The sequence below is a fragment of the Mauremys mutica genome, chromosome 1 (assembly GCF_020497125.1).
Source record: "Mauremys mutica isolate MM-2020 ecotype Southern chromosome 1, ASM2049712v1, whole genome shotgun sequence".
NCBI classification, from domain to species: domain Eukaryota; kingdom Metazoa; phylum Chordata; order Testudines; family Geoemydidae; genus Mauremys; species Mauremys mutica.
In genome coordinates, this window is record NC_059072.1 from 251,901,752 (window position 1) to 251,928,704 (window position 26,953).

The 26,953-nt window shown below is 40.2% G+C and overlaps 1 protein-coding gene across 2 annotated transcripts in view; it reads left to right on the forward strand.

Moving 5' to 3' along the window:
* LOC123364640 (E3 SUMO-protein ligase RanBP2-like) overlaps window positions 1-26,953 on the forward strand; it is a 67,978-nt gene that overhangs the window by 14,822 nt on the left and 26,203 nt on the right. The window contains exons 9-20 of one of the 2 annotated variants that reach the window (XM_045006932.1): window positions 69-278; window positions 3,630-3,808; window positions 3,891-4,066; window positions 5,277-5,400; window positions 5,861-6,022; window positions 14,305-14,442; window positions 14,518-14,664; window positions 16,693-16,875; window positions 16,957-17,040; window positions 18,900-19,035; window positions 19,249-19,346; window positions 19,897-24,982. In XM_045006932.1, the coding sequence (XP_044862867.1) occupies window positions 69-278; window positions 3,630-3,808; window positions 3,891-4,066; window positions 5,277-5,400; window positions 5,861-6,022; window positions 14,305-14,442; window positions 14,518-14,664; window positions 16,693-16,875; window positions 16,957-17,040; window positions 18,900-19,035; window positions 19,249-19,346; window positions 19,897-24,982 (6,723 nt within the window). Of the gene's footprint in view, window positions 1-68; window positions 279-3,629; window positions 3,809-3,890; window positions 4,067-5,276; window positions 5,401-5,860; window positions 6,023-14,304; window positions 14,443-14,517; window positions 14,665-16,692; window positions 16,876-16,956; window positions 17,041-18,899; window positions 19,036-19,248; window positions 19,347-19,896; window positions 24,983-26,953 lie in introns of those variants that run through there. The other variant, XM_045006923.1, reaches the window with a different exon arrangement.

Below are 26,953 nucleotides of genomic sequence, written 5' to 3' on the forward strand. Positions count from 1 at the left end.
CTGAACAATCTTTATTCACTGCACTACTCGTATTTAAAATAATTCTGTGTGAATGTTTTGCTTTACAGGTCACATGCTGCTAAACTTAAGCCATGGCAAGCAAGACTTCTACAAAGAGATTGTGGAGTCTTTCGCAAACGAAAGTGGGCAATCTACTTTATTCGATGCACTCTTTGAGAATGGAGCTCCTAGAGAGAGAACTTTCCTTGGCACCGATAATATCAGAAATGTCTGTATACAGGGACCAGACCATGTGGAGCTAGGCAGATATGATATTGGTAAGAAGCATCCCTTAAGAACACTTTACACTTACTTTCTATATCTTAGTGTGATATTTCTTCTGATTTGAAGAAAAATCATGCAGATAATACAGACTGCAACCAAGGATAAATGGCCTTTATACAAATAGCAACTTTGACAATCTACAACATGGCTATAACATAGACTTTATTAAATATTAAAACAGATGCCTCAGACAAGCAACCCATTTCTCAGAGAAATGCCTGAGGGGAAGTATATTAGGCTTGGAGTATCTGTAGAAGATCATTAAACCTGGCTGTGAGACTCTCTCCTTTTTTTGTAAGTAAGTTCAAGAGCCATAGCTCTTTGAAGAGGATAATCTATTAGCAACCCCTTTGTTAAAATAAAGGACTGCTAACTCAGGAATTTCTGATGGTGGCAGTGTTTGCAGTATTACAGAGATGACACCTAGATCTAGAGGAAAGGTATTCCATTGGCCAGTGAGTTTGCAGTTCTAAATACCGTTCTCTAGCATCCCTACTTTCATCTTAATAGTGTGTGTTGTGCAGACTTACTGGCCTCTCCTCGCTGGTTAGTCTTAAATTATAAAGTTATTTGCCCCAGTATAAACATACATTGTTCACCTGATAGCTAAAATAAATACTTACTCTTTTTGCATTCATTTTATACAGTGCAAAAAAGTGGAGATTGGGAATGAGGAGTGGTTAAAATGAAATAAATGTTAGGATGCTGCCAAGTGACTCATTAATCTCTAAGGCTGATGCAGCATGTACACTTACGACGCCTGAAGTGATGTCTGAAACACTCCATCTAATTCTACAGTATCAGAACTTTTAGAGCAAAATCATGGAGATAGTAAGACTTCATTTGCAGTGAAGTTTGGAGTTTTCATGCTCTGTCACCTGCTCATGGCCCCCTTCTGCCAAACTTATCTTCCTCAAAGCATAGGTAATTGTTTGAGTGCTTAGAAATGCAAACATAGACACAAACGTTTAAGATGCAGATTAGAGAGACAAGGTGGGTAAGATATCTTTTATTGGACCAACTTCTATTGGTGAGAGAGGCAAGCTTTTGAGCTTACTTAGAGGTCTGCTTCAGGTCTGGGAAATGTGCTCTGAGTGAATGTCTATGCAGCCGTTAAACCCCTGTGACATGACTTGTGCTTGTGGGGCTGTTTCACTGCAGTGCAGACTTTCAGTCTTAGGCTGGAGCCCAAGCTCTGGGTTCCTTCCACCTTGCTGGATCCTAGAGCCCAGGTTCCAGCCCATGCCTGGGAATCTACACTGAAGTGAAACAGCCCTGCAGCCTGAGCTCCGCAAGCCCGAGTGAGGTGGCACAGGCCAGCCACTTGTGTTTAATTGCAGTGTAAACTTACCCAGAGTGTTGCAGCTAAATACAAGGTGGAACAGATTGTTTAGCATAAGTAGTTAACCCCTTTCAAGTGGAAGTGGCCTGTTAACACCCCTCCAGTCAGAGGGCGGGGGGAGTAGCTGGGGGGTTGTAAACCATAAAGCGAGTCTCAGGGCTTGGCTACACTTGAGAGTTGCAGCGCTGGTCGTACAGCTGTGTAGGGAAAGCGCTGGTGTGTGGCCACACTCACAGCTACCAGCGCTGCAGTGTGGCCACATTTGCAGCATTTGCAGCGCTGTTGGGAGTGATGCATTATGGGCAGCTGTCCCAGCGTTCAAGTGGCAGCAATGTGCTTTTCAAAAGGGGGGGGGGTGTAGTGTGACAGGGAGCGGGGGAGAGAGAGAGAGTGGATTTTTGGAGCCGACACTGTGTATCAGCTCCCTGCCTTGCAAAATCAGAAAATTTTCCTGACCTCTTACTCTTAACTGCAAACAGCCTGCAGACCAGATAAGCAGCTGTTTCTCTCGTCAAGCAAACGCTCAACCCCTGTGAATGAGGCAGGCAGGGGGATATCTCATTTGATTGTTCACAGTCAGTTACAGATTGATCACAGCAAACAGGAGCTGAGTTTGTTTTTTAGATAAGCAGCTCCCAGAGCCCCGAGTTCACAACAAAACAAAGAGAGGCTGCATAACAAAACAAAGAGAGTAATTTAGTTAAAAGCATTCTGGGATATCTCCTAATACCCTGGAGGCCAATAACAGCGCTGGTGTGTGGCCACACCTGACGAGCAGCGCTGCATCACCGGCGCTGCACTCATTACACCCCAAGCAGACCAGGTGTACAGCCAGCACTGCAGCCAGGGAGTTGCAGCGCTGGATGTGCCTTGCAGGTGTGGACAGTTACTAAGGGTAGGTCCATACTTACCCGCCGGGTCGACGCGGAGAGTTCGACTTCTCAGAGTTCGAACTATCGCGTCTAATCTAGACGCGATAGTTCAAACTCCGAACGCGCTCCTGTCGACTCCGGAACTCCACCACCGCGAACGGCGGTGGCGGAGTCGACGGGGGAGCCGCGGAGTTCGATCCCGCGGCGTCTGGACAGGTAGGAAATTCGAACTAAGGTAGTTTGACTTCAGCTACGCTATTCGCGTAGCTGAAGTCGCGTACCTTAGTTCGACCCACCCCTGTAGTGTAGACCAGGCCTAAGTTGCAGCGCTGGAAAGCCTCCACCAGCACTGCAACTCTCAAGTGTAGCCAAGCCCTCAGTTCAGGGAGTGATTTTTAGTATCTAACAAAGTTATGAATTTACACTCCCAGTCCTGTCTTTTGAAAGTGTTGTGCACGTTTCCTTTGCAGATGGGGATTGATAGGTCAATTATAGAGTGATTGCTTTATGAAAAGCATTCACCCATTCTGTAACCCACTAACAATGTCCACAGCTGCTTCCTCCTCCTTCCTTTCCCCCTATGACTGGAGGGATATTAATGGGCCACTTTACCTTAATGGTCCCTGGAAATACGTTAACTACTGATGCTAAGCAATCTGTTCCACCTTGTATTTAGCTGTGATGCTCTGAGTACGTTTCCCAGACCTGAAGAAGAACTCTGTGTGATCTGGAAAGCTTGTGTCTCTCACTAACAGAAGTTGGTCCAATAAAAGATATTACTTCACTTACCTTGTCTCTCTAATAACCTGGGACCAACACGGCTACAACAATACATAAGATGCATACATAAGATAGTGAGGGCATTTTTATATTTAAAATAAAATTATCCTCCACACATAACACATGGGATCCATTTGCTTCTGAGGAATGGACTTGGGGGCTTAGTCATAGAAAGAGAAGTAGATTCAAAGACAGGAAGCCAAAACGTTTGGCTGGATTATCATTTTTTAAAGATTTCATAACCTAAGGATTTTTTTAATGGAATAAAATGCAGTTTTGATAAGTTTACTGTTTGCGTGGATACTGCTGATACAGACTTCAGAAGTAAACAATCATCTGTTTCTGTTTAGGCGCAATTCGAGTGCACAATGGTTGTCTCCAGCACCTTACGTGGCTTGGTTTACAGTGGAACTCCATGTCAGTCTTCCCTGAAATACGCAAGTGGTTAAAACAGCTTTTTCACTTGCCCCAGGAAACATCAAGACTTGAGACCAATGCTCCTGAAACAATCTGTATATTGGACCTGGAAGTAAGGAAACAGTTTAAGCACTGAAATTTACTACGCTATGGAGAATTGCACAGTATAACATGTATTTATTTTATGAAAACAGGTATTTCTACTTGGAGTGATATTTACTAGCCATTTACAATTACAAGAGACATTTAATACTCACTACAGTTCACATCAGCCTCAATTTTTACCACTGCCAGTGAGCAAACAGCTCTGTAGTGAAAGGCAGAGATCCTGGTGGGATGCTGTTATTAATCTTGTTCACAAAAGAACAGTGTAAGTAGTTTTTTATTATTATTATTATTTTTTACATTTTACTAAATCTAAGTCGCTTCCAGCATGAGAATCTTAGCATTATTAGTCAGGTGACTGTAGATTCTTGTAGCATGTACTTCATTATGTCAACACCTTCAATCTTAGATGCTCAAATTTTGATAGTAAAAATTTCTGAGAGTTTTGAAAGAGACTTCTATGGTATTTTTATGCTGCAAGTGAAGGTGTCATAGCCTACCCATGGTACAATCTTTAAACTAACCAGAAAGGGTAACAAATGTGGTGTCACGGGCTCCAGCGCAGGATAGCAACACAAGTACACTTGGGCAGCTAGCCCAAATACAAGTCCATGCCACCACCTCTTCACAATTGTTGTTACCAATGATTAAAGCTAGTACAGTATACCTACCTGTGCTACAATCACAGCTGTAGTTGCAGTGGCAACATACCTTTAGAAATGGATTGGTGTATGTAAAGGGATTCACTCAATGCAGGAGCATCTCCTTGTGGCTGGGTGTGGCATAGCAGCTGACTCCCTGTGTGGTGACCCCTGCCCATTGTCACTTCAGTGGTCTCTCTTCCCGCAACTTGGCCCTTCAACCAGGTTACATTTTAGTCCGCCCCTTCCTGTGTAAAAGTCCAATGACGGTATAGTAGATCTTCCATCTGTCGCTGGGCTCTGTTCTTACACCCCTTACCTCAGGAGATTTCACTTCACCTTCCTTGATGTCTGGTAGGGGAACCCAGACCCATCCTCTACAGGCCCTGTAGCTGGCAACCAAGGTCTACTCCCTCAGACTCCTTCCTGCCACCCTGGACTACTTCCTACATCTTCTATTCCCCAGACAGTGCTTGCAGACTCTTTCCCTGCAGCCCTTTTCTGCTGCAAACTTACTGGCTTTATAATTACCACCCAGGCCTGCTCCTATAGGGCTTCATTATCAATTATACCTGGCTTTCTTTCTCTCAAGTACTGCCAGTATGTTAACTGGCCTCACGGGCCTACCTAAATCCTTCAGGGCCTGTGTGGGGTGCACACCGCGATCAGGGTAGTTCTGCAGATATATGGCAAATGGGAGGCAAAAAAGGAATTCAAACCAATAATCTGCATGATATTAATAATTTATCTTCATTATTGTAATGGATAGACAAGCAAAAATTTTCCATAAAACAGAGCAGGCTAATTAGGCAATGTGTCTTCATTACTTTTCAGACCAGGAACAGTAGCAAAATTAAGGCTTCTAGTCCAGCATGAAATAAACACTCTCAGAGCACTGGGGAAACATGGACTTCAACCTGCCCTAATTGTTCACTGGGCAAAATGTCTTCAGAAAACAGTAAGTTGGCAAAAAAATATTTTTACTTTTATTATAACTTAAATAATTAACGCTGTATCTTACTTAATCTTTATAACTTACATATTTCTGTTTGAAGTGTTCTAAAATATTTTATCATTCTTAGCACAATTTAGCAAATAGTAGAAATAAACTGAAAATGTAGTAAATGTTCACTTGCAAAATTATTTCATTTGGCATAACATGATCATTTCTTTTTCCAATAGTCATTTGGTACCTTTCTTTTAAAATCTAATTTTTTTTCTAGCTGCATGTGTTGCATGCATTATGTAGGCTTGTACAGAGACTGGATGAGGCTCACCTGAGGAGTCAGAGGTGCATAAGACAATACCAGAGCTTTTGAAGACTGTCTGTAGTTGAATCAAGTTAACAGTTTGAATAATATCTAATAATAGCTGAAATTCCTTAAAATAAACACTCTTCTATTCTGCTTCCTTCACAGGGCAGGAATCTAAATTCTTTCTATGACCAAAGGGAATACATTGGACGAAGTGTTTATTATTGGAAAAAAGTTTTGCCTATGCTGGAAATCATCAAAAAGAAGAAAAGTGTTCCTGAACCTATTGATCCTTTGTTCAAACACTTCCATAGTGCAGACATTCAGGTACTAACATAACTAGCTGGATTAGATTGAGGGGCTGGAAGCAACCTGAAACCTACTCTGTTGCAGAGCTGTGTAAATAACTGTTGTTGAGGGAGGGAGAGAGTTGATTTATGGGCAGTTCTGAAATCTTGTTTTGTGTCAATCCAAAACACAATTTTTTGTGAACTAAAGTTGGAAGAGACTTCATTTTAGGTCAACCAAAATGTTTTGTTTTTGATTTTGGGCACTGTTAACTTTTTAAATAAAAGCAAATGAAATTTTGGGCTAGATTCACAAAACTCCAGAGGAAGTAGTACTGAGGACCGCATTTAGCCTAATGGTTAGTTAGGGTACTCACCTGGGATCTGGAAGACCCAGATTTGAATGACCTCTGCAGAGTAGGGAATGGAACCCGAGTGTTCTCCCTCCTTGGCGAGTGCCCTAACCATCAGGCCATAGCATCATTCTCAGTGTCTCTCTGGCTTAGAGGATATTGATTTATACTAAGTAGAACAGCTCCAACAGGGATCTGGGTCTCCCACATCCTGGGTGAGTGCCCTAACCCCTGGGCTGTTGAGTAAAAAAGGGATTTTGTGACTCTAGCTTGACACTTCCAAAACTATGTATGCAGTGTAGCTGTAGCCAGATTGGTCCCAAGATATTAGGGAGGGTGGGTCAGGTAATATATTTTATTGGACCAAGTTCTGTTGGTGAGAGAGACAAGCTTCCGAGTTCAAGACTTGTGTAAGCTCAAAAGCTTGTCTCTCACACCAACAGAACTTGGTCCAATAAAAGATATTACCTCCCCCACTTCCAAAACTGTTTTTTGACTGAAACAATTAGCTGAAATAGACACGAATTCACAAAAAGTTTCCCTCAACTTGAATCTGCATTTTTCAGCTTAAAAAAAGTTTTGATTGAAAAACTTGACCCAGCTTTACTCTAGTGCTTCAAATAAGTGCAGAGTTCTGATTTCTGGTAGGGTTTTGTACATTTCAGTGACTTGGTTACTGCCTTAATTTCTTAGCAGCTTTAATAACCTTGCCAGAAATTTTTCCTAACGCCTGGTTCAAGCTTGATCTTCTAATGTCAAGCTAATGCTCATTGTCTTGCGTACCTAAACTGTGCTATTAGAGTAGTACCATCCTTTATTTATTTTTGAAAAATTAGATTTTTATGCCTTTATACTGTGTCCTCTCTTGTGATAAGTACAATAATTTGATCCTACATATTGCATGACTAGGACCCTACCAAATTCACGGCCATGAAAAATGTGGCATCGAGGAGACCCAGTATTTCTCAAATTTGGGATCCTGACCCAAAAGGGAATGGTGGGAAGTGTGTGGGGGGTGTCACAAGGTTATTTTAGGGGGAATTGCGGTATTGCCAGCCTTACTTCTGCGCTGCCTTCAGAGCTGGGTGGCCAGAGAGCGAGCGCCCAGCTGTGAAGGTGGCGCCTCTGCCAGCAGCTGCACAGAAGTACGGGTAGCAGTACCGCAACCCTCCCTACCATAACCTGGTAACACCCTCCCACCCCCAACTCCTTTTTGTGTCAGGACTCCTACAATTACAACACTGAAATTTCAAGATTTAAATAACTGAAATCATGAAATGTATGATTTTTAAAATCCTGTGACCGTGAAATTGACCAAAATGGACCATGAATTTGGTAGGGCCCTATATATAAGGCATAATCTATTATCTTTCTGTGACTTTTTTTGTTTTTATTGGATTCTAGTTTAATCCGTTTTTTACTGAAAAGCCCAGAACTTACAGCAGTCTAGTTAGTCTTCCAAAGGCTTTGTAAAAAGAAATGATTACATCACCGTTCTTATTAGAGACCTTCAGGGCTTAGGAAAAAGTAGTAGGTAGATGTACCTTAAGGATTTATGCTGCTGCCCATCACTGTAGTATGAGTACTGAATTCTCATTGTTTGCTCATGTTTATAATTTCTCATTACTCTAGATTTTGTTCCATATAACTCTGTTAGTAGGATTTTTCCCTCTTCCTTTCCTTATTTTCTTGTCTTCCATTTCTGTACTGTATTGTGTTGGATGACATAAGGCTCCTAGATACATTGTTGCTTGATTTTATGACATACAGAGTTCAGCCAACTCTTTGCAAGGAGTAGTCGTGATTCTCCCCTTTTCAGAGCATGTAAGTAACTTCATGTGAGCCTAGTTGCATCAATTACAAGTATCGGCAATTCAGCACTTGAGCCAAATTCTCTGCTATTAAAACTCAGTGAGATGTGAAATCAGTTTGCCAGAGGTTAAGCTTAAGGTTAAAACAGTTTAGGGCATTGACTCTCTTACAGTCATGTAAGAGAGATGCCATGATATGAGAACCTGATAGAATCTAGGTGTGGGAGAAAAACCCTTTTGATTCAGTTTAAGATGTGGCCAAGATCTGTGCAGTCGACATTGATTCTGGGATATTTGTATTCAAAATTGTCTATGCGAGTGTCAAGGATTAGTAAATATTTTGTGATGGATGAGTCTGTTTGGGGCACATGAAGCATACTTTTGGGTGTGCGTGTGTGTGTGTGCACGCGCGCGCGCACAAAGTATATAAGTATTTCTCCTAATGGAGATTGGGGAAGGAACTAGAAGGCATCTGACTTTTTTTTCTGGGAAAGAACGATAGTGTTGGCCTATTACTATTCTTCCTATCTCATCAGGAGCTTTTTTGTGACCTGAAAATCAAAATTGAATCCTACAGAAAAGTGGAAACATGTACAAATCAAAAGGATGAGCACAAAAGAATAGCATAAGCATGTAGGGGAAAAAATCAGGCCAAGGCACAAGTAAGTTACACAAGAGACATAAGGCAATAAGAGGTTCTATAAATGAATTAGGAGTGAAAGAAAGATGGAAGTGTAGGTCTGCCACTTAGCTGTGATGCAGGTCTAATAAGGGATGATATCAAGAGGGCTGAAATGTTTAAGGTGTTCTTTGCTTCAATACTCACTAAAAAAGTTAATTGTAACCAGTTAATTGACACAGTTAATATTAACAAGGGGGAAGGAACATAGTCCAGAATAGGAAAAAACAGGTTAAAGAATATTTAGGTAAGTTAGGTGTATTCATCAGGCTCTGATGACTTGAAATTAATCCTAGGGTACTTAAGGAACTAGCTGAAGCAATCTTGGAACAGGTAGTAATTATCTTTGAGAACTCATGGAAGACGGGTGAAGTCCTAGAGGACTGGAGAAGTGCAAACCTAGTACCTATCTTTAAAGGGAGAATAAAGAGAACCCAGGGAATTATAGACCAATCAGCCGAACTTCAGTACCTGGAAAGATTCTGGAACAAATTATTAAACAATCTGTTTGCAATCCCCTAGATGATGATAGGACACTAAGGAATACCCAACATGGGTTTGGCAAGAACAAATCATTTCAAACTAACATCACTTCTTTGATAGGGTTACTGGTCTAGTGGATAGCAGGGAAGCAGTAGATACGATGCACCTTGATTTTTTTTTTTTTTTTTAGTAAGGCTTGTGATACCATCCCATATGACATTTTCATAAGCAAACTAGGGAAATGTGATTAGATGAAATTAATATAAGGTGAGTGCACAACTGGTTGAAATGCTACTCAGAATAGTATCAATGGTTCACTGACAAACTCAGAGGGTATGTCTAGTGGGGTCCCAGGGGTCTGTCCTGGTTCTGGCACTAGTCACTGATTTCATTAATGATTTGGTTACTGGAGTAGAAGAGTATGCTTATAAAACTTGCAATGACACCAGGCTGGGAGGGGGTGCTAGCACATTGGAGGACAGGATCAGAATTCGAAAGGTCTTGGACAAATTGGAGAATTGGTCTGGATTCAACAAGATGAAATTCAATAAAGATAAGTGCAAAGTATTTCACTTAAAAGGAAAAATGAAATGCCCAAATACAACATTGGGAATTACTGGCTAGGCAGTATTACTGCTGGAAAGAAGCTGGAGGTTATAGTGGGTCACAAATTGAATATGGGCCAGCAATGTGATACAGTTGCATAAAAAGCTAATATTGTTCTGGGTTGTATTAACACTAGTGTTGTACATAAGATATGGGAGGTAATCGTCCTGCTCTGTTTGGCACTGGAGGGGCCTCAGCTGGAATACTGTGCCCAGGTCTGAGGGCCATGCTTTAGGAAAGGTCATGGACAAATTGGAGAGTCTGAAGGATAGCAACGAAAATTACAAAGATTTAGAAAATCTGAGTGGTAAGGATAGGTTTAAAACAAACAAAAACGCTGGTTATGTGTAGTCTAAAGAAAAAGACCAGGGAGCAGATGGGAACCTGATGAGTCTTCACATATTTTAAGGGCTGTTAAAGAGGACTGATAAATGTTTTCCATGTCCATTGAAGGTAGGACAAGTAGTAATGAGTTTAATCTACAGCAAGGAAGACTAAAGTTATATATTAGGGGAAACTTTCTAATTATGAGGATAAACTCTACAATAGGCTTCCAAGGGAGATTGTGGAATCCCCATCATTGGACGTTTTTAAGAACAGGTTAGAACAACGCCTGTCAAGAATGGTTTGTTTACTTGGTCCTGCCTCAGTGCAAGGGGATGGACTAGAAGACCTCTCAGGGTCTCTTCCAGCCCTATTTTTCTATGATTTCGTTGCCAATGCTGATATTCAACATAAAATTCTGTTCTGACTACCAGGATAGTTTGAGATATGGTTGAGTAGAAAATGAAACTGTTCAGACTTTCGTAGACACTACTCTGGTTTTGACTGAGCTTTTTCTGGAGAAACTGGGAAAGTGGAAGGAACTAACACAGTGAAGATGTTTGTATTTGCATATTAAATTGAAGACTTTTTTGTTTGATTTAGTTGTTGAGGCTCTTATGCAGTACTGTTCAGGGCCCTGGGTAAGTATTTAGATATTGAAGTAACAAACTATATAGAATGTGATGACATCATATATGGAAACCGCTGGAATTGAGAGTACGCTTTTGAAGGAAGGGTTTTGACTATGATTGTGTGAATGCACGTTTTCATAGACCCCCTACAAAAAAAAAGAGTAGATGAGAATAGAAGACTAACACAAAGATATAAAATCCAATTTAGTCTGTACAAACTGGTTGTTTTTCATGACTTACTACTTTAGAGCTTCATATTCATAATTAAGTTAGGTGACATTTCAACACATCCAGAAAAATGAGCAGAAGGATATATCTTGCAAACTGGCTGAACTACTACTCTGTACTTGATCTCAGTATAATGGCGCACTCCAGTGTGTGATATAACAAAAGTTGCTTTTCCCTTGGTGTTAGAACAAGATATTTGCCATTTTATCTGAATTTTTTTCAAAATATGTAGTGTGTAGTAATATAACTTAATGCTCTTCATCCATAGAATTCAGTGTTTTACAAGGATGGCCACCTGGCCTACACTATCTCTCTGTCGGTCTCGGAGGGAGGCCACGCCTCCTCACTGTCGCGTACCTTAGAGGTGCTCAAATGGGGGAATTAGCTTCACATAGTGCTCTGATCCTCCAGCTGGGCAGAACAGTACAGCAGTCTTAGAGCCCCAGGCCCAGTCAGGGCTGGGCAGCAAAGCAATGGGTAAGCTCTGGTCTGCAATCTGCAGAGCAGCTAAGCAGTCTGAGTCTCAGTGGGAGTACATACCATAAAGTCTAGAAGCGCAGGTAAGGGTGAGCACCAAGAGAGTCTATGGGGCTCAGGTAGGGTTGTGTGAGGAGCACAGGCCTCCTGGCCTAAGGAGGGAGAGTACTGCCACCCCAGGGATGGAGTGGCAGCGGGACGCAGGCCTGCCCATCTCCACCACATTCCAGCCCAAGACTTGAACAGTGGCGGAGTGGTCTGCCACTGGGTCAGCGGGGATCCACCTGCAACACGGTGACTCTGTATCAGGCCAGCTCCCAACCAGACTGTTGCCTGGTTTCCCTGGACTGCTTCCTACTCTCCCCCTCGGGTGTACTTGCGTCTGTCATCTTGGGGGGCTTTCTAGCCAGTCAGCAGGCGTCAACCCTAGCAGCTCCCCAGCATCTTGGTCTGCCGGCAGCCCGGGGAGATCCAGCCAGTCCTCAGGAGGCAGGTCTTCTGCAGGCTCCAGCAGCAGGCGAGATGCATCTGTCTCTTGTGGTGGCTCCACCACAACTAAGCTGCAAGGCCTGCCTTTTGTACTTCCCCTTCCTATCCCACCCTTCTGCTTCTGGTGGGGTAAACATGGCTCTCCTGGTTCGGCCCATCAAGGGGCATGTTGTGGTCCCTCCCTGTCATTCTCTGAGGGCAGGGGTCACACCACCTTGCTATAGGTAGATAAACAGCATTTGCCCTATTTTACAGATAAGGAGACTGAAGCGCACAGTCTAGTCACGTAGGGAGCTAATAATCAAGCTTGAAATAGAGTACAGATCTCTTGGATACTACTCTAGTTGCTTTTTAACTCTGTACCTCTTCCGGATCACAATGCTTCTCATCTGTATGCTTCATACATAGTTTAGCAGAGGCATGCAGTATCTGAAATGCTGGAACTCAGTCATTACATCAGTTGAAGAACAATACTGCACCAAGCTTAAGTTTACTCTGCTGTGGGCCATGTTAGCCACATAATAGGGAGAGTCAAAAATTGAGAAGTATTATGTGGTGGTTGATCAACATCAATATCCACCTCTGAAAACTTGAAGGTATGTGAAATCTGACAGAAAGGGAGTGCTGTCAAGCTCTTTAAGCCTGAACTTTAGGCTTTATTTTAAAAGAACATCAGCTTGAAATCTAGTCTCTTTCAGAGTTAAAGATAGGGATGAGTAGTACCTGAAACTTAGCCCCCTTGTCATTAGTGAATTTTCTATTATATTAAAAATTTAAACACAAACTACGTTTAAGGAACATTATTAAGATTACAAAGTTGAAAATTCAGAAGTTAAGAAATGCCAGAGATGCTCTAGGCATCTAAGGTTAGACACCTAAAGTTAATGGACTCTTGACTTTGATTTCTCTTATTTCTCCATCTGTAAAATAGGGATATAGCCCCCTCATCACTGGGATGTTATGAAAATAAATTCTTTAGTGTTTGTGAAGCGCACTCGTATTATGGTGGGTATGGAAAAAGCCCATGAAGAAATAATTCCCTCTTGAGTGCAGAGTTTGAGTAGTGTCTAGTAAAGAAGGTATAAGGAAAAAACAATATGGAATAGCTACTGCACTGTTCATCCTGAGCACAGAACAAGGCAGGGATTGTGTTGAAAAAATATTATGTGGTCATGAAAATAAAGACTGTGTCATAATACATATGCTCAAGGGCAGGTTGAACTAAGGTTGCAAAGGCATTTCCTAAATTGAGTGCCTGAATTTGCAACCTTAATGTTCTTTTAATGTAGTGTTGTGTATGTAATTTCCTAGCTTTTAAAAAGGCAAACTGCAAGGGAAATTCTGCTCAGCCCCTGAGGCACAGGACCTCAGCTTGTTCAGAACAGGTGGAATTGTCAAGAAATGTGGCAGCAAAGTTGCAGCAAGTCTCCATGGAGCCACATGCAAACTACTGCTTTTAATGGCTTAAAAAAGCACATCTGACACACAGGCCAACCCTCTCCCAAATTTCAAGTTCCTGCTCAAAAGCATGGAGGCACTAGAACTACTGGATGAAAAAGTTGTAAGGAATTCTTTATCATGGGCAAAACAATGTATGTTTCCTAACCTTGTTCTTGGAAATGGCTGGAACATTTGTGTTGAAATTTATAAGCAACTGAAAACAGGATCTTATGGTTGCTTGGCATTCCTCTAAGTTATAGATGGTGCTACCAGCTCCCCCTATAACTTTAATCCCCAGATTCATACAGAAACTGAAATTGAGTAGACTCAAATTGCTGTCAGCTGCACAAATTAAACAAGCCAAACAATTTTTCTTTCAGTTTCAGTAATCTTAAATGTTAATAGTCCAATTGAAAGCTTAAAAGTTTAGGTATTTTTAAAGTTGATAACTTTTCAAAATGTTACACATGGGGACAATTCAATTGGATTTCCATTCTTAACTTTTTTCAGGCTAATTTCATGTGACTCAAACATTTTTTGTTGTTGTATTCCTGTGCAGCAATAAATGTGTTTTAGAAACGTTATTGTGACTATCAAATTGCTCTCAAAAATACAAAAAGAACACATTGGGATCTGTATTTTTATTTTTTTTTTAAAGTAGCGGGAAATAAACTTTCAGTAGGAATGCTTTTTTTAAAGCACTTCCAAGAGAGTGAGGTTAAATGTACTTTGTATCAAGCAGTTGCCTAGAGGAGGATGTAAGCTTTACTTTTAGTTTTTGACAAAGCTTCTCTTTGTAGGTTTCCCAGGTTGCAGAATACGAAGAGGAGGCATATATAGCATTTGCTATGTTGGATGCAGTTGATGGAAAAACCGAGGATGCTTTGCTAGCACTTGAAGCTATTAAAAATGTCGTTTCATATTGGAATCTTGCAGTAGTAGGTGTAACTCTTTTATTTTAATTTTTATGTTCTTAATAGTGCGTGGTAAAAATTACTACTTTTGTTGGATAGATTTTCCAGAGAAAGGCTGAAGAAATTGAGAATGATGCACTCTCACCACAAGAACAAGAAGAGTGCAAAAGTCACCTGCAAAAGAGCAGAGACTATCTATTAAAGATCATTGATGAAAGTTTTACAGACACTTCAGTAATTGAGAAGGTATGTAATTTGGTTTGCTCTATAGTTTATTACTGATGGAATCCTTTGCATCAGCAGGAAATCTCATGTTTTAAATTATCCTTTCAAAATTTGATAGAGCATTAACATTTTCTTCAGTGAAGTGTTTTGCTTTACAAACCAAATTCAGTACTTAAGGATGAACTATGCATTCAAAAGGTCTCTGCATAGTTTGTTCCTAAAATGGAGGTGGCAACAGTTCTTTTCTATTTTGGAAATATTTTGTTATGCACATTTTTTAAAAAGCTTTATTTTAAAAAAATTGTGAATCAATACTGTAGTCAAGATTCTTAAATTGAACTAAAATAAAAGGAACTTTTATTTTTGGACAAACATTAGGCCAAGGTTAGAGTGGAGATCAAATATTTGACTGCATTTAACTCTGTATCTTTGATTTAATCCTAATCAGTCAGTGCTTACAAAGTGGGGCTGATGAATCAGGAAAAGACACATTTATATACTACTACTGGTTAGATGAATCTTTCTACTGAAGTTCATGCAGAATTAGGATGAAATTTAATAGTGAAAAGTGCAATGTCATGCATTTAGGGATTAATTACAAGAATTTTGGTTATAAATTGGGGACACATCAGTTGGAAATAACAGAGGAGGAGAAGGACCTCGGAGTATTGGTTGATCACAGGATGACTATGAGCTGCCAATGTGATATGGCTGTTAAAAAAGCTAATGCGGTTTTAGGATGCATCAGGCGAGGTATTTCCAGCAAAGATAAGGAGGTGTTAGTACCGTTATACAAGGCACTGGGGTGAGACCTCATCTGGAATATTGTGTGCAGTTCTGGTCTCCCATGTTTAAGAAGGATGAATTCAAACTGGAACAGGTACAGAGAAGGTCTACTAGGATGATCCGAGGAATGGAAAACCTGTCTTATGAAAGGAGACTCAAAGAGCTTGGCTTGTTTAGCCTAACCAAAAGAAGGTTGAGGGGGGATATGATTGCTCTTTATAATATATCAGAGGGATAAATATTAGGGAGGGAGAGGACTTATTTAAGCTTAGTACCAATGTGGACACAAGAACAAATGGATATAAACTGGATACTAGGAAGTTTAGACTTGAAATTAGACGAAGGTTTCTAACCATTGGAGGAGTGAAATTCTGGAATAGCTTTCCAAGGGGAGTAGTGGGGGCAAAAGACATATCTGGCTCCAAGACTAAGCTTGATAAGTTTATGGAGGGGATGGCATGATGGGATAGCCCAATTTTGGCAATTAATTTGGCAATTGATCTTTGTTTATCAGCAGGCAAATGTGCTCAGTGGTCTGTGATGGGATGTTAAATGGGGTGGGATCTGAGTTACTACGGAGAATTCTTTCCTGAGTGCTGGCTGGTGATTCTTGCCCACATGCTCAGGGTTTAACTGATCGCCATATTTGGGGTCAGGAAGGAATTTTCCTCCATGGCAGACTGGAAGAGGCCCTGGGGTTTTTTCGCATTTCTCTGCAGCATGGGGCATGGGTCACTTGCTAGAGGATTCTCTGCAGGTTGAGGTCTTCAAACCAGAATTTGAGGATTTCAATAACTCAGACATAGGTTAGGGGTTTGTTACAGGAGTGGGTGGATGAGATTCTGTGGCCTGCATTGTTCAGGAGGTCAGACCAGATGATCATAATGGTCCCTTCTGACCTTAGTCTATAAGTCTATAATTATATCATTTAATATTTTTGTCCTATGTATAGTGATGACGTACATGCAGAGTGGTCATTGAGTTTTGGAACAGACAATAAATCATATATCATGTAAATAATAGTAGTTGACAATGGCAAAAGTTGTGGGAAACTGACACATTAGCATATCAAAAGCTAAAAGTTCAGGTTTTGCGTTAGTAAAATATTTGGAATCTATTCAGATAGAGGAATAGTCATCTTGATAATGTGGTATTTTTACATGAAATTCTATTTGCTAATAGTGCTTTATTACTCCAGTTGCACTTGAACTCAAAATGAGAGTATATCCCTAAACCTCTTTGTGCACTGCAATTCTCTCCCAGTTACCAGTGTCAATAGAAACTGTTAAGGAGATGCTGGATACAGTAATTCAAGAGCTTGGGGATTATGGCGAAGAAGGAAGTCCTGTCTTCAAGAATGGCCTATCCCGAACTGTAGATTCAGAATTTAAACACTCCACTCCATCACCAACAAAATTTTCTTTATCACCAAGTAAAAGCTACAAGGTATATCAAATAACACACACAATTCTTCTGAAATGTATTGTTTTAAATTAATGTGATAAGAGTCAATTATTGTTCTTTCAGTTCTCTCCCAAAACGCCCCCTCGTTGGGCAGAGGATCAGAAATCTTTACTTCAGATGATCTGTCAGCAAGTAGAAGCCATTAAGGTAAATAAATCCTAATTGAGTTATTGTATCAACAGATGTGTAGTGAAGAGCACTTCTAACATTGGATTTGGTACTAAAGTTAACATTAGATTACAAAGCTCAGACTGTTAAAAAATTTAAGTTAAACTTCCAGTGTGTGATGAGATTTCCAGTTATATAAATGGAACTAAAATGGTTAAATCTCTGCATAATTTGAAGAGTACGGGGGCAAGTGTCAGTGTATAGAAATTTGATTTCAGAATCTGTGAAATTAGTGCGTAAACAGATAAAGGCATCCTTCTGTGGGACCATACACTGAGCATGTGAATTCTGTTGACTTAGGAGAAGACTCTTGTAGTTTCTAAAATAAGACTCTTCTTCTTCTCGTACCTCTCAAGCCATTAATGATAAGAGAAAGATGGCTTTAGTTGGATGGTTATAGAGGCAGGACAAAAGCACTATGTAAGGTATTAGTTTCAAGTGTACTTAACATTGAATGGGGTAGCTAGTACTGACATCTAAAAATGGATTTAATTTGTTCTACCTATTCTGTGTCAGATTGGTTCTTTTACCAGTTTATTTGATCTTGCACTTAAGCAGTAAAGTTATGGAAGTCCAAAAGTAAAACAAGAAATTCATTGTTGTTGTTTGAAATATAGTTAATGGTGATTAAATTATCACTGATCTTTCTCCATATTTTAATAATTTTCTTAACAACCGCACTGCTGCTGACCAGATGCAAAATTCTTATTCATTCCCTATTTCCTATGTTAGCCTTGTAAAATTACACTTGCCAGGCAAGCAATTGTTTCTGCCTTTTAAAGGGCCTTTGTTATAATAGGACAGTCTTTCAGATTGTATCTCTGTCTTTTTATTGCCCTCTCTAGTGCTGCTAATGGTCCCAGAGAATGTCAAATGATTATGTAGTGTATATAATAATCTTCTTCCTCCAAATATTAAAGTACATTCCACTGGACTAAAGCACAGGGTCTAGTCCTTTGCACACTTCTGGAACATTCCCAAATCTGAAACTTGCCAGACAGCTACATAGAGTACTTTCTTTACTTTCATTAAACATTTTCCTTGATCTGGCTGCGAGAACAGATGCCAGATTTGGTAGGGCAGTGTTAGTCATTGTTTGGCTAAAGTGGGATCCACACGGATGACAACATTGTTACTATAAGGCAAATAAAAGTTATTCTGCAACATTAGTAAATTTTCTCTGTTAGCATATTATTGGCTCCCTATCTTTGCATTGCTTCAAGATTAAAAGAAATTAACTCAGCCAGTATATAACTAAAAATATTTCAGTGTACCTGAGCATCCTCTACCAATATTTGCTAAAAAATCAAGGGCAAGGGCAGCTATCCAAGTAAAAGCTTATCCTTTGGCTCCTCTCTAAGGACGACATTAGACGAAAAATTTGTCTCTAGCTGTTCTTGTTTCAGAACTGCTCTTTTTAGTCTACTAATGTGTGTGACTGGAGGATTTAGATATTTTATATAATGTTGAATATGGCACTTCGGATGTGTTCAGTTCATTTTTTGCTAGTACTTGACTTTTTTTTTAATTTACATAATTGGTTTTGTGTACTGGCTCAGTAGTAGACTATATTAATTCATACAAAGAGACCTCTTCAGTGTTAATTGCTGTATATGATAAACAAAAACAGCTAGAGTAATCTCTTCCTTCAAAACTGAGGCTTGGATGGCAAGAGTATCTGGATAAAAGTCAGAGTTTGTTAAACACTAAAGTAAAACTGAGAATTTTTAAGGCTTTGCGTAGATAGTACTTACCTCAAAGTAAACATCTGCTTTAATATGCAACAATACCTATCTTTAATTTTAATGTAACACTATATAAATACTCTCTCCTGATAGAATGAGATGCATGAAATGAAACTCAATAATTCCAATTCAAACTTGTCTCATCGGTGGCCTGCTGAAGGCTATGGCACAGATACAATGTCAGATGGCTATCAGGGAACACAGAACTTTCATGGAGCTCCACTAACAGGTAAACTGGTGTTGAGGGTTTAATAAGTTACTGTATCTTGTTTTCAGAAGACCTTGGTCAGCTTTTAAAATGGCTATAAATTAGGCATTTAAGGTTTAAACACTGCAAATGAGTTTAAAAATACCTTTCTGTTGAAAAGTATTACCTTTTGAAGATGGTTCTCTTTTTGGGTCATGGCAAAATAGAATTACACTTTTGTGTGTTCTCTTTTAGTTGCTACCACTGGCCCATCAGTCTACTACAGTCAGTCGCCTGCATATAACTCTCAGTATCTTCTCAGAACAGCTGCAACCAATGTAACGCCAACAAAGGTGAGGAGAGATCTGTTAATTTACTGCTTTGAACTATAGTCTTTAACAATTTTCAGCTTCTATATGTGAAACTGATTCTTCCAATGAAGGCTTTTAGGGATAACTTTGTGTGATATTCATACTTATGTGGATTATGCTCAATGCCCAAATGTGGATGACATACTGAGTGAGTCCTCTCAGATTCTGGTGGTGTGGGAGGGGAGAGAACCATCAAGAGCAATCTTTTACATTCATATTTGAAGTATACATGCTCACTATAAGTTATCTTCTATTGAGAAAATCTTTGACAATACCTAAGATCCGTTTCTCTGTAGGATGGGAAGAAGTTTTGGGAGTAGTAGGAAGGAATAGAGAAGAAACAAGCAGTATCTTCTCAAGCAGCTAGGTGTTTCTATAAAAAGCTGTTCTGCTTCACTTAATATTAAGGACTATACATATTTTTTAAGATAAGAACGAAAACATCAACAAACTTTTCAGGGCAGGGATTGTCTTATGTTTGTATGGGCACTACCATAGTACAAATAGAAAATAATAATCTTTCTGTTTTTAGGCTCCTGTCTATGGCATGAACAGGCTTACACCTCAACAACATATATATGCTTATCAACAGCCAATGCATACACCACCACTGCAGAACACCTCTGCCTGCATATTTCCCCAAGAAATATATGGTGCTCCTTTGCGTTTTGATTCTCCTGCTACTGGAATTCTGTCTCCACGTGGTGGTGATGAGTATTACAATTACAGTGTTCCACAAGCAAGCGCAAATCCACCATTGCCTGAGCCAGGCTATTTCACAAAACCTTCAATTGGTCCTCTGGTTCCAAAGTCTGCAGAATCAAAGGTGATAGAATTTGGGAAATCTACCTTTGGGCAGCCTGTACCAACAGAAGGAACAAAATCCTCTTTCACAACACCTGCACAATCAGCTCAACCAACCACTTTTAAATTTAACTCTAATTTCAAATCTAATGATGGAGACTTTACATTTTCATCACCTCAGATTGTAGCCCAGCCCCACAGTGCAGCTTTTAATAGCAGTGAAAGCCTCTTGGGTCTTCTGACATCAGATAAACCTTTACAAGATGATCGATACATGGGGCAAAAAACAGTTCATGATCATACAACAGGCCAAAGAAATGCTTTCAATTTTGGTAACAAAAATATTTCAGGCATTTCGTTTACAGAAAACATGGGGCAAAACCAACCTAAAACCTCAGGTTTTGGCAAGGGTGACATGTTCAATTTCCAAGATCCTGGAAAACCAGTGTTTGGAACCCCAAGTTCAGATCTGGCCAACAGAAGTCATGAAACTGATGGAGGAAGCATCCATGGTGCCGATGATGATGATGATGGTCCACACTTTGAGCCTGTAGTGCCACTCCCTGACAAGGTTGAAGTAAAGACAGGTGAGGAAGATGAAGAGGAATTCTTTTGCAACAGAGCAAAGCTGTTCCGTTTTGACGCAGAATCGAAAGAATGGAAAGAAAGGGGCATTGGAAATGTGAAAATATTGAGGCATAAAATATCTGGGAAGATTCGGCTCCTTATGAGGCGGGAGCAAATACTGAAAATCTGTGCAAATCACTATATAAATACAGATATGAAACTGCAACTAAACGCAGGTTCAGACAAGTCATTTGTATGGCATGCTTTAGATTATGCAGATGAGTATCCAAAACCTGAGCAGCTTGCCATTAGATTCAAAACACTAGAGGAAGCAATGCTTTTCAAGCAGAAGTTTGAAGAGGTACAGAATATTTTGAGAGCCTCAGGATCAAATGTTGGTACAACAGCCATTCAGAGTGTTGGGACTACAAGAGAAATAGCAAATCAGGATAGCAAGGAGCCTTGCAAAACTACTCCTGGAGCCCTGAATTTTGGATTTCAGTTTAAGAAAGAGATGTGGCAGTGTAATGTGTGCTCAGTGAAAAACAGTTTAACTGCTTCCCAGTGTAGTGCTTGCCAGGCTCCAATTCAAAATACAAACAGTTCTGTAAAGGGACCTGATGGCAAAAGCAGTTTTACAGTTACATCAGCTGCATCTACACCAATATCCTTTTCCTTTGTCAGGGAAATCCCATCCACATGTACTACTAGTGGATTTGGGGAACAGTTTATGTTGAAGAAAGGTCAGTGGGCTTGTAATGTGTGTCTGGTTCGAAATGAAGCTACTGATGATAACTGCTCAGCATGCCAAAGTCCGAATCCAAGAAACAAGGAAATGCATGCTGTACCATTACCTGAAACTTTTGAAGCTTTCAAACCCCACACTGATGCCACACATGATAAATTTGGATCAGTTTTTGCTAAAAAAGGAGGTCACTGGGATTGCAGTGTATGCTTAGTAAGAAACGAGCCCACTGCATCTAAATGTGTTGCCTGCCAGAATCCAAATAGAACTAACATGCCAGTATTTGGTCAGCAAGCTTCATTTAAAATTGGCCAAGGAGATGTTCCGAAGAGTACACAAAACGATTTTGGAGCTGCGTTCTCTAAAAAAGAAGGTCAGTGGGATTCCAGTGTGTGCCTAGTCAGAAATGAAGCAAGAGCTGTAAATTGTGTTGCTTGTCAGAATCCCAATTCACCAAGTCAGCCTGATGTGTCTACATCTACTATTCAAGCATCTGCTATTCCTGGAGTTGGTTCTACCACTGATGTAAGTAAAACCCAGAAAAGTGGATTTGAGGGACTCTTCACTAGAAAGGAAGGGCAGTGGGATTGCAAAGTTTGCTTAGTACGAAATGAGCCCACTGCATCTAAATGTGTTGCCTGCCAGAATCCAAATAGAACTAACATGCCAGTATTTGATCAGCAAGCTTCATTTAAAATTAGCCAAGGAGACATCCTGAAGGCTACACAAAATGATTTTGGAGCTGCGTTCTCTAAAAAAGAAGGTCAGTGGGATTGCAGTGTGTGCCTAGTCAGAAATGAAGCAAGCGCTGTAAATTGTGTTGCTTGTCAGAATCCCAATTCACCAAGTCAGCCTAATATGTCTACATCTACTATTCAAGCATCTCCTGCTCCAAGATTTGGTTCTACCACTGATGCCAGTAAACCCCAGAAAAGTGGATTTGAGGGACTCTTCACTAGAAAGGAAGGGCAATGGGATTGCAATGTTTGCTTGGTACGAAATGAAGGCTCTTCAGTAACCTGTGCAGCTTGTCAAGCACCAAATCCATGTAATAAGCCTGTTGCTGACGCCCCATCAACTCTTACATTTGGCCTTAAAAGCAAATTATCTGAACCTGCTGGAGGACAACTGGGAACAGGTTTTAAGTGTGACTTTCCTGAAAAAGGGTTTAAATTTGGCCATACAGAACAAGGAAAAGCACCTTCTTCCTTCACCTTTCAGATTCCTTCAGATACTGAAGTAAAATCTGCAAAAGAAGGATTCAGCTTTTCAATGCCTATGCCTGCAGGTGGATTTAAATTTGGCATACAGGAGCCTAGTAGAAATATCACAAAGGATGAGCCACCCAAAGAAAATTCCAATGATTTCTTAAACAGTGGTGATGAAAAAGAGAAAAGGGAGAATTCCTCAAAGGGTGTAACTGGTATCCAGTCTCATAATGTCTCTAACAAACTGAACAGTGATTTAGTTTTTGGCCAGAATAGCAGCACTTTCACTTTTGCTGACCTTGCAAAAACTACTTCTGGAGAAGAATTTCAGTTTGGTAAAAAAGATCCAAACTTCAAAGGTTTTTCAGGTGCAGGTGAAAAGTTATTTTCCTCACAGAGTTCTAAAGTGGCTCACAGGCTTAATACTTCTGTTGATCTTGAGAAGGAGGATGATGCATATAAGACAGAGGACAATGATGATATCCATTTTGAACCTGTAGTCCAGATGCCTGAAAAAGTGGAACTAGTGACAGGGGAAGAGGATGAGACAGTGCTCTATTCACAAAGAATAAAACTATTTAGGTTTGATCCAGAAACAAGCCAGTGGAAAGAACGTGGTGTTGGCAACTTGAAAATTCTTAAAAATGAAGTTAATGGGAAACTAAGAATGCTAATGCGACGTGAACAGGTACTGAAAGTATGTGCAAACCATTGGATAACAACTACCATGAACTTGAAATCTCTGTCTGGTTCAGACAAAGCATGGATGTGGTTAGCCAGTGACTTTTCTGATGGAGATGCAAAGTTGGAGCAGCTGGCAGCTAAATTCAAGACGACAGAGCAGGCTGAGGAATTCAAACAGAAGTTTGAAGAGTGTCAGAGGCTGCTGTTGGATATACCACTGCAGACCCCACATAAACTTGTGGATACTGGTAGAACAGCTCAACTCATACAGAAAGCAGAAGAAATGAAAAGTGGGTTGAAAGATCTCAAAACCTTCTTGACAGATGATAAAACTAAATTGACAGAAGAAGAGAATAAAAACTCAGCTTCAGCCAGTAGTACCTCTGATTTAATTATAAAGCCACATGCTGAAAGCACTGGGCCTACTCTGGAGTGGGATAACTATGATTTACGTGAAGAAGCATTGGATGATAGTGTAAATAGCTCTGTGTATGCCTCACCTCTGGCAAGTAGCCCTGTGAGAAAAAACCTGTTTAGATTTGGGGAGTCTACAACAGGATTTAATTTTAGTTTCAAATCTGCCTTGAGTCCATCAAAATCTCCTGCCAAACAGAATCAGAGCAGGTTGTCTGTGGGAACAGATGAAGAGTCTGATCTTACTCAGGAAGAAGAAAGAGATGGACAATACTTTGAACCTGTGGTACCTTTACCTGACCTTGTAGAAGTGGCAAGTGGTGAAGAAAATGAGCAAGTTGTCTTCAGTCATAGAGCTAAACTCTACAGATACGATAAAGATGCCAATCAATGGAAAGAAAGAGGTATTGGGGATATAAAGATCTTGCAGAATTATGACAACAAACAAGTTCGTATCGTAATGAGAAGAGACCAGGTATTAAAACTCTGTGCCAATCATAGAATAACACCAGACATGAACATGCAACAGATGAAAGGAACTGAAAGAGCCTGGGTCTGGGCTGCATGTGACTTTGCAGATGGGGAAAGAAAGGTAGAGCTCTTAGCTGTGCGATTTAAACTACAAGATGTTGCAGAATCATTTAAGCAAATTTTTGATGAAGCAAAACATGCCCAAGAAAAAGACACCTTGATTACACCTCTTTCTTCACGTGCCAGTACACCAAGAGAGTCTCCATGTGGCAGAATTGCTTTAGCTGTACTGGAGGAAACCACCAGGGAGAGAACTGATCTGAACCAGGATGGCGATACCTCTGATGTGACGCTAGAGGTTTCAGAGGTGTCAAGCACTTCTGAAACACCAACAAAAACGGTGGTTTCTCCTCCAAAGTTTGTATTTGGTTCAGAATCAGTCAAGAGCATTTTCAGTAGTGAAAAGTCAAAGCCATTCACATTTGGAAATACTTCAGCTACAGGATCTCTCTTCGGTTTCAGCTTTAACTCTCCTTCAAAAAGCAAAAGTGAAGAGGATAGTTCAGTGTCTCAAAACATAATGCAGAGAGAACTAGAGCTCACAGTAACTGAGCCTCAGGAAAGCTACACTGCCAATCAGAAGCCTACAGACAGCAAGGGAGAAAATTACTTGGTTACATCAGCAGCAGGATCCTCTACTTACACATTTAAAACACTAGAAAAAGGTAAGCATTGCCTGAATTGGCAACTGTTTATACTAAGTAGAAATGTTACTTTCTTTGAGAAGATTATTGAAAAATTTGTCATGGAAAGCAGTTAGTGGCTTTTTGTTGCAATTCAATGAAAATACTGTATATTGTGTCCCAGTAATAAAAGTAAACTATTCTCTTCAGTAGTTGAATGCAAACTTCATCTTTCTTGCAAATACCTCTTTAGCTTAAAATCTTATGGTTTTGTTCTTTGCTTACAATTGTTCTTTTTGTGCATGGTGAGGGGCAGAGGATGTCTGAACAACTGTGATATGTCAGCATAACTCAGCCCATATCTCGGAAATCAGACGAGCTAGTAATTACCTCTGCACTTGGGCCAAAATTTTCAAATGTGGTTGCCTAAAGTTTGGAACCAGAATCCGTAAGTTGGACTTGTACCTAAATAGGTAGTCTTGTCAGCACTTCTGAAATTATGGCTTTTATTTTGGTACTTGAGTACAAATGCAGGGACCTGTCTTTAGACAATCATGTTTGAAAACTTTGGCTTCCATTTCTTTATGGAGAGGCACAGTGGTTTAGCTGAAACCTGCCATAACATAAGAACATGAGTGCTGCTGATGTATTTTGATGAGGTGGTATTAGTAGAATGGTTTAAACTAGATTTTTGTCTTACTGTTTTTTCTAATCGGATTCCTAAATTTTTCATCAGCAAAGTGAAATATTTAAGTCAGGAAAACATCCTGCTTGAAGACAAGTATGGTATATGAAATTTGACTCCAGTCTTTCATGTGATCAAAGTGCAGCCCACAGCCAGTCATTTTAGAGGTCTGGCTTGAAGAGGCTGCACAAATCCTGGTATTGGTCTGTTGTCTTAGCAGACAGAAAATGAATGATGTACCTTAGTGATTTATTTGTATCTTCTGCTGGGAAAACTCTTGGGCTTCACCTTTAAATAGCCACCTACAACTTTACAATAGAAACTGAATATTTCATTGTATTATATAGCTAGTAACATTTAACATATTAGGGCCCTATCAAATTAATGGTCCATTTTGGTCAATTTCAGAGTCATCCAATTTTAAAAATAATAAATTTCATGATTTCAGCTATTTAAATCTGAAATTTCACAGTGTTCTAATTGTAGGGATGCTGACCCAAACGAGTTGTGAGGTGGTTGCAAGATTATTGTCGGGGGTTGCGGTACTGCTACTCTTACTTCTGTGCTACTGCTGGTAGTGGTGCTGCCTTCAGAGGTGGGCAACTGGAGAGCAGCGGCTGCTGGTCGGGAGCCCAGCTCTGAAGGCAGACCTGCCGCCAGCAGCAGAACAGAAGTAAGGGTAGCATGGTATGGTATTGCCACCTTTACTTCTGTGCTGCTGCTGGCAGGGTGCTGTCTTCAGAGCTGGGCACCTGGCCAACAGCCACCACTCTCTGGCTGCCCATCTCTGAAGACAGTGCAGAAGTAAGGGTGGCAATACTGTGACACCCCCTCAACCCCCCCCCCAAAAAAACCTTGCAATCCCCCCTGCAACTTCATTTTGGGTCAGGACCCTCAATTTGAGAAACACTAGTCTCCCCTGTTAAATCTGTATAGTATAGGTAAAAGCACACAAAAGACCAGATTTTATTTTGGGGGGAGGGGACCAGATTTCACGGTCCATGACGCGTTTTTCATGGCCATGAATTTGGTAGGGCCCTACATATTATGATTGTACTGGCATTTAAAAGTGGGGTGGGGGGGGTGCAGTCAAATCAATTTTGTTAAATAGAAATACTTTGAATAAAGTGCAGTCAAAATTGGACAATGCAGAATTTTGGACTAACAGTGGATTTAAGAATTATGAAAAGTATGCTGATCTATGTAGTAAAGTATCCTGGTAGGAAAAACTAGATAGCTGGTGCTTGTTTACATGCATTGGATAGATTGATAAACAGATGCAGCAGGCAATGCAAATTGTGATCTCTAGATATTGGAGACATACACTT